Source organism: Rosa rugosa, chromosome 2, assembly GCF_958449725.1.
Source record: "Rosa rugosa chromosome 2, drRosRugo1.1, whole genome shotgun sequence".
In the NCBI taxonomy this organism is placed as follows: Eukaryota; Viridiplantae; Streptophyta; class Magnoliopsida; order Rosales; family Rosaceae; genus Rosa; species Rosa rugosa.
The window spans coordinates 5,581,541-5,593,579 of NC_084821.1; the positions used below are offsets into that span (position 1 = coordinate 5,581,541).

The 12,039-nt window shown below is 41.0% G+C and overlaps 2 protein-coding genes and 1 long non-coding RNA gene across 3 annotated transcripts; 2 read left to right on the forward strand and 1 right to left on the reverse strand.

The window, feature by feature from the left end:
• Window positions 1-824: 824 nt before the first annotated feature.
• Window positions 825-4,912, forward strand: LOC133728443 (uncharacterized). Its single transcript, XM_062155860.1, has 4 exons — window positions 825-3,772; window positions 3,858-3,976; window positions 4,081-4,407; window positions 4,518-4,912. The coding sequence occupies exons 1-4, from the start codon at window positions 1,192-1,194 to the stop codon at window positions 4,701-4,703; spliced, it is 3,213 nt and encodes a 1,070-aa protein (XP_062011844.1). The 5' UTR covers window positions 825-1,191; the 3' UTR covers window positions 4,704-4,912.
• Window positions 4,913-6,757: 1,845 nt separating this feature from the next.
• On the forward strand, window positions 6,758-9,125 carry LOC133733124 (probable L-type lectin-domain containing receptor kinase S.7). The gene has a single exon (XM_062160727.1). It carries the CDS (start codon window positions 6,872-6,874, stop codon window positions 8,882-8,884), a length of 2,013 nt encoding a protein of 670 aa, XP_062016711.1. The 5' UTR covers window positions 6,758-6,871; the 3' UTR covers window positions 8,885-9,125.
• A 691-nt stretch (window positions 9,126-9,816) lies between these two features.
• LOC133728153 (uncharacterized) lies at window positions 9,817-10,624 on the reverse strand. The gene is made up of 3 exons (XR_009855642.1): window positions 10,474-10,624; window positions 10,263-10,386; window positions 9,817-10,106 (listed from the first exon to the last, which is right to left on the reverse strand). It is a non-coding gene; the product is annotated as an uncharacterized LOC133728153 (long non-coding RNA).
• Between the last annotated feature and the right edge of the window lie 1,415 nt (window positions 10,625-12,039).

The following is a 12,039-nucleotide window of genomic DNA, read 5'->3' on the forward strand; positions in this document are numbered from 1 at the left end:
GCTTTTGTCCTCATTTATGGGTTTTCTGCTGAAAGTGGTCCAAAACTCCAAACAATTGGATGTTTGTTTATCCAAGTCAAAGATTGACTTTAGGGTTTGTGGGTACTGTTTGTTCATGTTTTTTTTTTTTGTCCGTTTGTGCTTTCATTTAAAAACGTTCCTTTTTTGTCAGTCAAATTTGTTGGATCTGGTTGGGAGTTCGAAAATATGTGTGATTTTTGTTTCTGGGTTGGTGGCTGGAAAATAGAGTTGAAGTAAATGAACTGCAGATTTAGGGTTTAAATTGTTCTTCCAAATAAGGTGAAAACAGTGGAGTCATTTAATAGCTGAGTCCCTTAATGAAAACAGTAAACGTGAAAGGAAAAAAAAAATTAAACTAAAAAACAGGAAAATCGAACAGAAATGACAACAGTAAACGTGAAAGGGAAAAAGTTTGGTGCGGTTCTTATACTGAAGATTCGGCTTCTGTTCTGAACCGAACCGAATGAAAAGCAATTAAAGACCTGCCGTTCTCAATTACACTTAAACCTAAACAATTAAAGATTGTCAGAGAGAGTAGGTGGAACTGTGAAAGCAATGTTTCTTTTTTGTTTTTTAAGAGAAGTGTTCGATTGGATTTCGAGTTAAGGGAAGCAGGCAAAGTCATGCAGCAACTGTAGACAAAAAAGAAAAAGAAAAAGAAAAATAATGTGGCATGGGAATCTTCTGAAGTAAGAGTGGGAGGCAAAAAAAAAAAAAAAAAAAAGTTATGGGAGATAGTGAGAGTGGGAGACAAAAGAAAGATTCTTTTTCTTTTTTTAATCATAACTCCCCTATCTCTTCTTTTTAATCATAACTCCCCTATCTCTCTCTTAGCCGAAAGTATGTTCTTCTTCTTCCTCTCTTCTTCTCCTCCTCCTTCACTTCTTTAGAAAAACCCAGACACTTATGGTTTGACACTTACAGTGATCTGAATTTATGTTGAATTTTGGTGTGTATCGTTATGCATAGCAGCTTATAGTCAATTGATGGTTGAATTTGACAGGTGAAAATCTGTTTACTGTCCGAATTCATCATGGGGGTAGATTTTATAGCAATGGTGGAGTTAATAGGCAGTACAGGGGAGGTGAGGTCGTATATGCGGACGGTGTTGACCCCAATAAAGTCAGTGTTACGGGTTTCAACTACTGGGCTAACGATCTTGGGTATCAGATGGGTCCAATTATGTATTGGTATAGGATCCCAGGAAGTGAGGCTGGCACTGGGTACCTACCCGTAGTGACTGAGAATGATGCTATGGATATGCTCCAATTTGTTCCATCAAGAGATAGGGTTTTGGATGTCTACATTGTGTGTCTTTCTCCAAGAATGCTGTTTGTTTATGATTGGGAGATAGATGCAATGGATGAAGAAGTCGATCACTCGCTATACTTTGGGCATTTCATTGATGATCTCCCTTTGTCTTCACTTGAAGCAGAGGACCTGGACCCAGTTGGAAACAGGGCTGATGGTGATGCAGAGAGTGATGAAGGCCAAAGGCTGGGCGAAGTAGTTGGAAGAAGTGGGACAACCAATACCCAAACTCCTCCAAGCAACACAGATAATGGCCCAAGCAATACATATCATGGGCCACCTAGGCAACAAAGAAGGCAGCCAACAAGGAGAAGACCTACTGCTGGGATTAACATTAAGGAGCCTACTGACACTCAAGGTTCTAGACCTTATGTTCAAGCTTCTCAGTCTACCAAGGATAAAGGGAAGCAGAAAGTTGATTGTGGGCTAAGCAATACAGGAAAGAAAAAAGCTGGAAGACCCAGAGGCAAGCAAGGATGTTCATATGCTGAGAGCTCAGACTCAGATGATCCCAACTGGGAGGATTTTGTCGACAGTGATTATGAACTGTTTGATGAGGATGATGAATTGCAATTTCAAGAAAATGTTGATGGTGTTCCAAGTAAGGAGGATGAGTTTGTTGAGATGGGCTCTGATGGTGACATAAGTGATGTAGCTTCAGATGGATCTGATGGATTTCCAAGCTATCATGGTTCTGACACTGATGGTGAGGATATTGGGCCTTTCAAGGTGAAGGGTAAGAAGAGGTTTGCAGAGTGGGAGGAGTTTAACCCAAAGACTGACATGAAGAATCCAAAATTCAAGCTTGGAATGGTGTTCGCAGACTCTGTTGTGTTTAAGAAGGCAGTTAGGAAACATGCTGTGTTGACAAGGAAAGAGCTTCGATTTGTAAGAAATGAAAGGCATAAGGTCAAGGTCATCTGCAAAACCTCAGCTGGCTGTCCATTTTGGCTTTTTGCTAGCAGTCCAGGCAGTGACACATCCTCCTTGATGATCAAAGTTTACAGGCCAGAGCACAAGTGTAGTTCTATTGAGGGGAGAGTGTATCACTGCCATGCACCCTTCATTGCAGATGAATACATGGATAAATTCATTGTGGACTCAAACTGGTCAAGAGAGGGCATCCAGAACGCAGTCAATCGGGATTTCGGCATGGACATTGGTTATCAGATGTGCTATAGGGCTAAGAACAGGGCTGCAAGGATGGGTCAAGGTTCCATTGAAGATCAGTATAACCTACTTGAGAGTTATGCACACGAGCTGAAAAAGAGAAATCTTGGGACTTCTATATGGATGCAGACAGAGATCGATGGTGAGATTACAAGGTTCAAGAGAATTTATATATGTTTTGAAGCATTGAAGCAAGGATGGAGGGCTGGGTGTAGACCCATAATAGGGCTTGACGGGTGTCATCTAAAAGGGGCATACAAGGGCCAATTGTTATCTGCTGTTGGCATTGATGGCAACAATGCCATGTACCCTATAGCCTATGCCATTGTGGAGCAGGAAACAAGGGATTCCTGGACATGGTTCCTTACATTTCTAAGAGAGGACTTACACATGTATTCATCAATGCACTATTCGTTTATTTCAGACAAGCAAAAAGGCTTAGAGCAAGCGATCAGGGATTTGTTCCCCCATTCAGAGCACAGGCATTGTGTAAGACATTTACACAACAATTTTAAGGGAGATGGTCATATTGGTTTGGCATTGAAGCAGCTTCTGTGGGCTGTGGCCAGGTCAAATACTATGAGTCAGTTTAACAAGGCAATGGAAAACCTTCAAAATGCATCATTCAATGCATGGAAGTGGTGTATTGATAGGCCAGCAGTACATTGGTCAAGGTCACATTTCAAGGACCAAATCAAGTGTGACATTCTTCTGAACAACCACTGCGAGTCCTTCAACAAAAGTGTGCTTCAGGCAAGGAAAAAGCCAATACTGCCTTCTTTGAAAGATATAAGGATTTCATTGATGACGAGATTAAATAATAGAAGGAACTCTGCAAGAAGATGGAGATGCAAAGTGGGACCTCGAGTTGAGAAGATAATGAAGAAAAATGCAAGATGGAGTCATGAATACAGAGCACTTGAGTCAAGTGAGAATCGATTTGAAATACAAGGAAGAGGTGTGGCCTGTGAAAGTGGAGTTGTTGGTCAGCATTGTGTGCAGCTAGATGCAAGGTCTTGTACATGCAGAAGATGGGATCTATCTGGTCTCCCTTGTGCCCATGCAATTGCTGCTATATATAGCAAAGGATGGAGCCCTGATGAGTTTGTTGCTGAATGGTATACACAACAGAAATATCTTGAGGCATATGAGGTGGTTTTAAATCCCATAGCTGGTGTTGCTGAATGGGAAAGGATAGAGAGGCCAGTTGCACCTCCACTGTATAGGAGGCAACCGGGAAGGCCAAAAACCAAGAGGACCAAAGAACCAGGTATTTAATTACATTCAATTCATTTTTGATGGGGACTTTGTATATGTTATGTCATCACGTACTACATTGTACTTGTAATGTTTAGGTGAGGAACCACCACTTGCTGGGACTGAAGTGCTGCCGAAGAGCTACTATTCTCAAATTAAGTGTGGAAGATGTGGGAATAGAGGGCACAACAAGAGGACTTGTTTAAGAAGAAGCCAGGTATAACATGCTCTATTACCAATCATTTTCAATACTTGTGCTCGTGGACTGTTTTATGGGAATATATGTTGCATCATTGTATGATTTTAAATGGATCCATGTAGGTTGTGAACCAAGAAGCTGACCCTGAAATTGCAGAGGATAATGTTTCTGAGGAAGTTGCAGTTCCTAATGTTCAACCACAGATGGCTGAAGAAAACCCACCTCAACTCAACATTCCAGAAAATACAGAACTGCCAGATGAAGGATCAAATTATGATAATGCAGAGCATGTGTTTTCTCAAGCATCATCAGTTCTGCAAAGCATGGTGAATGACAATCAGAATGTCAATCTCAATATGAATGTGAATGTGACTGTTGAGCAAGGAGGTGATGATGGGAATACTCTGCTTCCTAAAAAAAATGGCAATGTGGTGCCGCCAGCTGCACAGGTAAGCTATTTGCAATTATGTATTTCTGTGCTTTTTTATCTTGGTTGGGACTTTGCATATTTTTATACTTTGGATGCAGCTCATTAGCTTGTATATTCACTCTTTTGTAGACTGAACCAAGGAATGAGAGATCAACAGCCATGCCTGGTAGCTCGGGAAAGAGATTCAGGAGGATTGCAGGGAGAAGGACACCTAGGAAATCACCCAGACTTGCTTCAAAATCTGTTTCTGCATCTGCATTGACAGTTGTTCCGGGTTCAAAACCCAAACTCCAAAGGGCCTTGTGGAAGCCCTAAATGTATCTTCTTAGGAACCAAGTTATGGTATAATTGCCAGCTTATACCCCCTGTTATTGTGGCATTTGTTATCCTATGTTATGTTACAAATGCCATTGGGTTTTATAGAGCTTTTGTGTAACAGGGGGTTTTTGGTTTGAACAATTTGGCTGCCATAATGGTAATGATGTAGTTTGAACCAATGTTATGTATCTTAATTAAGTACTTTGACTTGGATGGTTTTGTGTTGGTTTCGGTTTTCTGGCATGGATATCCTTATTTTCTGCAGATTACTTTATTATTTGGATGGTTTTGTGTTGGTTTCGGTTTTCTGGTATGGATATCCTTATTTTCTGCAGATTGTTTCGGTTTTCTGGTATGGATATACTTATTTTCTGCAGATTACTTTATTATTCGGATGGTTTTGTGAATGTTTTGGTTTTCTGGTATGGAGATCCTTATTTTCTGGTATGGTTTACTTTATTTTTCCACTTTCCCCTGGCCTTTCTAGGGTAGGGTCAACAAATTGGTTGCTTTATAGAGGATTTTTGGCGGGAAACATGGAGACCATTGTATGGAGGCAGCAAAAAGGAAGGAATTGGAGGGAAAATCCGTACAGACGATTTTACCCCTAAAAAAAGGCCAAGTTGCAGAGATTTCTAACGCCGTTTTGACTGTGTGTCTACAAAGTGAGTTGGGATCGGGAGTCCGTGTACCAAAATGATTGTTTTGAAAATTTATGTATTAGTTTTATTAGTGGCCTTTACTTGATGTACTGTTTGCAAAATTTTCCCTCTTAATTAATGTAACCATTGTTAAAAGTTTAGTATATAGTTTAAGAAAGACACATGACTTGTGGTTTGTCCTAGTGATAAGGCATCTCTAATATTTTGTAACGGCTACATGACGTGTAGGTTTGTATTATTGCATTCTTTTTGTTTGAGCTATCTGCAGATGTAGGTCTTCATCACATGATGGTCCTTCATATTTGTCACTATTGAAATATCCAAAATCAAATCTTACTACTATAGTTCTGGCTGCTTTCTGGTCTGAAGTTCATAATAATGAGGAAATAAAGTGCGCAGAACTTTGATTTGAATGGATTTAACTAATCATGAGAAGAGAATACATCATGCTTGAGTTTCAGTGCCAGCTGAGCCTCGCATCTTTTCTCAATCATTTTAGTTGCTTGGGTTGGCCAATCGCGAGTTAATGCGACTCTGTGCATGTTATTAATATTATACTTGGTTTTGCACAAAACTAAGCTAAACCATGGCAAAATCATTATAATACACTATCATGGGTAATCATACTCAATTCCATTTTCTTATGGTATCCTATGAACAATGTAGTAGGTTGGCAGTTGGCTAAGCTACTACTCTACTAGCTAGCATAAGAACGTTACATTGTCATTCTTAGATTTTGAATTTAGCAATCACATCACTAATAAAAAAAAATTGACAAAAATTTATGACAATGTTCTAATTAACGCTAAAAAAATTTGTAACAAAATGAATAAACTCTGATTAACACTTCATGCTTTTAGATCTCAATCAACGTCTCCGTGAAAACAATGCCTAAATCAAGATTTGACCATGTCAAAATCGTCTGAAAACAGCGTCGTTTCCAACTCTTTCAACTACAAAAAGTCCCTAATTAACGCTTCATGCTTTCAAACTTCACAGACCTCGATGTTACTCAACCCCGATTAATGTCACCCTCCACTTTCCAATTAAGGCCCAAAAAGTTTTACAACAGAAAGAATAATCTCCGATTAACGTCACCTCCATCTACTTTTTGAAAAGAAAACAATCTCAATAACAGTCATGTCCCCCCATCTTCAATCACTAAACAAAATCCCTAAATCAAGATTTGACCATGTCAAAATCCTCCCAAAACGCCGTCGTTCCCCCCTCTTCCCACTACAAAAAAAGTCCCTCATTACCGTTATAACCCCAACAAAGTCCAACATTCCCTTTCAAACCGACCCACTACGCTTCCTTTCTTTCTTCTCCAACCGTTTAAACCCCACTCCCTCTCTTTCCCTCCCTTAAACCCCTAAACACCACCCCCCACAATCTCCACTCTCCATTCTCCAATCTTCAATCTTTTCCAAAACCCAGAAAACCCATTTCCTCTCTCTCTCTCTTTCTCTCTAACCCAAAAAGTCAAAAACCCAAGAAGCCATCATGAACCCAAGAAAGCTTCTTGCTTTCTTCTTCTTCTTCTTCCTCCGCCGCTTCTCCTCCGCCGCCGCCGAGAACCTCAGCTTCGACTTCCCCTCCTTCAACTTCCGCAACCTCACCTTCCTCGGCTCCTCCCACATCCGCAACGGCGTCGTCGGCCTCACCCGCGACCTCCCCGTCCCCACCTCCTCCGCCGGCTCCGTCCTCTACAACTCCCCCGTCCGCTTCTTCGACCCCGACTCCAACACCACCGCCTCCTTCTCCACCCGCTTCACCTTCTCCTTCTCCAACCTCAACCCCTCCTCCTCCTCCTCCGGCGACGGCATGTCGTTTTTCCTCTCCCCCAACAACCAGACCCTCGGCAGCTCCGGCGCCTACCTGGGCCTCCTCAACTCCTCCCTCCCCACCCACAACCACTTCATCGCCGTCGAATTCGACACCCGGCAAGATACCCACTTTTCCGACCCGAACGACAACCACGTCGGTCTTGACATCGACACCTTGACCTCCATCAAGACCGCCGACCCCATTGACCAAGATGTTGACTTGAAGAGCGGGACGGCGATCACGGCCTGGATTGACTACAAGAACGACCAAGAAACCCTTAAGGTGTACCTGAGTTACTCCGGGTTCAAACCCGAGACCCCTGTTTTGAACGTGGGGATTGATCTTTCCGGGTATCTGAAGGAGGTTATGTATGTGGGTTTCTCTGCTTCCACTGAGGGAAGCACTGAGCTTCATGAGATTGAGAATTGGAGCTTCAGGACATCTGGGTTTGTGCCGAAAAGGCCCACATTGCATCCTCACAATGTGTCTGATACTTATGTGATTGTCAGTCCAAGGCTGCCGGCGCCGGAGAAGGGACACAAGAGGCGGCTGGGGCTGGGGCTTGGGATTGCCGGGCCGGCCTTCTTTTGTGTTGCGCTGGTGGTTTTCGGGTATGTGAGTGTGAGGAAGTGGAGGGAGGTGAGGAGGGTGAAGAGTTTTAAAGCAGAGGTGGTGGCAGGGCCGAGGCAGTTTAGCTATAGAGAGCTGAGGGCGGCTACAGGAGGGTTTCATGGGAGTAGGATTATTGGGCATGGTGCATTTGGGACTGTGTACAAGGCGTTTTTCGTGGCGTCGGGGACTATTGCGGCGGTGAAGAGGTCCAGGCATTCTCATGAAGGGAAGACTGAGTTTCTTGCTGAGTTGTCTATTATAGCTTGCTTGAGGCACAAGAATTTAGTGCATTTGCAAGGGTGGTGTGTTGAGAAAGGTGAGTTGCTGCTTGTGTATGATTTCATGCCTAATGGTAGTCTTGAGAGAGTGCTTTACCAAGAAAGTGAGGAAGGGAACTTGTTGGATTGGCCTCATAGGCAAAATGTTGCGATTGGTTTGGCGTCTGTTTTGACGTATATGCATCAAGAATGTGAGCAGCAAGTGATTCATAGGGATATTAAGACTGGTAATGTGTTGCTGGATGGGAATTTCAATGCAAAGCTTGGTGATTTTGGATTGGCAAAGCTCATGGATCATGATAAGAGCCCTGTTTCGACGCTGACAGCTGGAACAATGGGGTACCTTGCGCCCGAGTATCTTCAGTATGGGAAAGCAACTGAGAAGACTGATGCTTTCAGCTATGGTGTGGTTATACTTGAATTGGCTTGTGGGAGGAGACCAATTGAGAGAATTCCGGATTGTCACAAAATGGTGAATTTGGTTGATTGGGTTTGGGGACTGCATTCTGAAGGAAGGATTATTGATGCAGCTGATCAGAGGTTGGCTGGGGAGTTTGATGTGGAAGAAATGCGGAAGCTGTTGCTTGTCGGTTTGAGTTGTGCTAACCCAGATAGCTCCAAGAGGCCTACAATGAGGAGAGTTCTACAAATCTTGAGTAATGAGGCAGAACCTCCAGCTGTGCCGAGGGTTAAGCCAAGTCTCAGTTTCTCTTGTGGCGTGTCTTTGTCTGTCGATGACATTGTTTCAGATTGTGATGGCAGCCTCACCAGCTCAATGTGCGAGATTGTTGTCAACTGAAGCAGGTTTTATGGTGTGTTTTTTTTTAGGCTATATGAGATTGCAGAATTTTAGGTAGTTCAATTCTTTTATTTGTTACGCTCCCTTTTACCTGCAATTTGAAGATTAGAGACTGTTAGAGTTCAATGGCCCAAGTTCAAGCCTACTATTGAACTTTGTGGTCTCTGCTTAGATCCAGGATAAAAGAAGCTTGCTTGAATATATCAATTGTAATACTCATTCAAGTAACATGTTTCCATAATGGCAATGAAAGGTCCTTGAATATTGATTTCTACACTATTTTGGGCTTGATCTGTTTAATACCTTCCTGCTTATACTTTCTTATGAATAAGGTTCTGTTGGTTGAATTCAACATGGACTATGCAAAAAAGTAGCTGCACTGACAACAGTAGTAAAAAGGTTTTCTTGGTTGGTACGTAGTTTCTAAAATTGAAGTTTATGATTCAGGGGTATTGACTCTTGAGTCACTCTATTACTAGAAAAAGTAGATGTGCTGCTCTCAAAAGACTTCCACTGAAAAATAAGAGCTTTTTGATAGTGAAATGTTCAGGAAATAGATTATGCATGTATTGAGCACATCTTTTCTTCAACCCTAGAAGACTTCAATCTGTGTTGAGCACATTGGTACTTGCAGCTTTTAAACTTTTCTAATCCCATTTAAAAATTTTCCTCAGAGAACTCAAGAATCTCTCTGAATGCAGTCTGTCACCCTCACCTAGGAAACCATGTACAAATGTTTCTTATAAAAAGAGGAACCAATTTCCAGATTCTATCAATACTTGTTAATAAGATGAAAAAAATTGGTGAGCAGAAGTAAAGATTTGGATGAGTTTTTCTCAGCATATTGGCAGAATTCTTATATCTGATTACTCAAAGAGGGCAACAAATTGTCTGCATTGAATGTATAGAATTCTGTATGGTGCTAAACAGAGCCGTCTCAAACTTTTCGGAGGCCCTGTGCGAAACTTAAAATGTGGCCCTCCAAGCTTTAGTTTTATATTTATAGTCGAACAAACTCACAATATAAAATCAAATAGCCAACAATGATCAATGATAGCTCATTAGATGAGCCTACAACAGAGGCTAAATAGCCAATACAATTATAAAGTTTGCAACAAAAAATATTACAAAAAGATGTTTGATCTAAAACCCTCAAAATAATACATTCTTTCAGTAGTGTTGATTGATATTCATTTGAAAATCCATCTCCTTGCCTTCTTAGCTGCAAAATCATCAATTAGTTTATCGTAATTGATTTTTCCAAGATATTCATTCTCAATCGAAATCAAAGCAAGTCCATTTAATCTTTCTTGAGACAAGAAGCAAGTCCATTTAATCTTTCTTGAGACAAGAAGCAAATGAATGTAAATTAGAGAACCTGATTTCTTGAAGATCAAAGACTCGGATGACTGAGATGAGAGTCTCGTCCGCAGTCCGCTGACCACTCCTTCTCCAATTTTCTCAATTCTTAGAATCCCAGAAAATTGCTAAACAGCCACAACCTTTACAATTTGAAAACCAAATTAAACCATTAGGAATACTAAAGCAAACATTAATTTATTTGTAAATCACAAATCAAAAAATCATACCTAAGCGGCTGAGTATTGAGGTACTGAGGTCGCCAGGTCGATGAGAATCAGATGGAATTGAGGAGGGGAGTTTGGGAGAGAGAGACAGAACACAATAGAAACAAAAAAAAGTGGAGAGGTTTCGGACGGATGGAATTGATGAGAGGAGAGAGAGACACATTGCTAAAAACAAGGAGAGATGTTCTTTTGGCCGGATGGGCCTCTTCCATATTATTTAGCTTAAATATTAAATTTAAATATAAAAAACAAAAATTGGGTCCTCTCAATCACATGTGAACGGCTCAATCACCAGAATGTAGCAAAGAATAAAAAAATTGAACGCAGAAAGAAGAAAAAAATATATAGGTTGGTCTGCTTGGGGCCTAATTTTTAATATTTATATGTGTAAATATAAAACATGAAAAAAAAAATTGGGGCCCTGTGCTGTTGCACTCATTGCACACCTTCAGAGCCGTCCCTGGTGCTAAAGTACTAGATCTCCTTAGTCAATTTCGATTCTGATTTTGTGCTTTTCTTCTCCGGAACATCTGCTGGTGGAGGTGCTGAAGTACTAGATCTCCTTCTGATAAATTGTGAAAGGTTGCTGTTACTGCTAGTGTTTTTTGTGATCATCATTTTCGGCAGCTAGTCCTACCTGACCTTGCTGTGGTTATTCTGATTTCCATACCTCCCCACAAGGCCTAATTCTTTTGTTGATGGTTGTCCTAGGCCCAGTAGGAAAGCAGGTCTCAGTACGGTCAGCTTGGTCGATCCCTATTACTAATCTAGAGTTTCCGATTTTCAATTATAACGCTTAATCAACTAAAATCAATCTTTTCTTTGTAATAGCATTGAATATCCTAGACTGATTTTATGCGAGCTTAGTTGGTTAACCTCAAGGCCTGAGAGATAAGTACTAAGAATAACGTTCTATTGATCGTATTCAGTTGCCACAACGTGCAGCTAAACCAGAACTGAAAAGAATCTGGAAATGGGCTTAGTAGTCGAGTCAAAAAACACATCTAATTTCATACTCCGAGTGACTAAAGGTCGTTCATATATTATATATCCCTCCTAATAAAATCCAACGCAGAACAATCTTACAGAAACATTGGTAATATAACTTGACCCAAGATATATAGCACCTGCCGGCTGGCTGGCTGGCCACCAAGAACACTCTGGAAATCCAAAGCAAGATCTTCATTCATCCTGATCATCATCCTTGGCACAAGTTCCTTCAATGCTACTCATGTTATGTAGAGCACGATATATCACATTCCACAATACCAAAATGAAATCAGATAAATACGGAATGAACAGTCCATCTTTCTTCACAAATTAAGTAGGCCTAGTAACCATGAAACCATTCATCTTCAGGACTGCTTGTAACAAATTACTGACATTTTCCTCACATATTACATAGAGCTTTCCTGTAGTTAGAAGCCATTTTGTCCATCAGTCATAATTTTTAATCTTGTCAATCGTATCCATCTGATCTAGTTAATTAACAATTGCAATTAAAGCCATATGACCATATCAAGACCACATTTATGGCTACTTCAATCATTCTGAGTAGGCAACTACTAT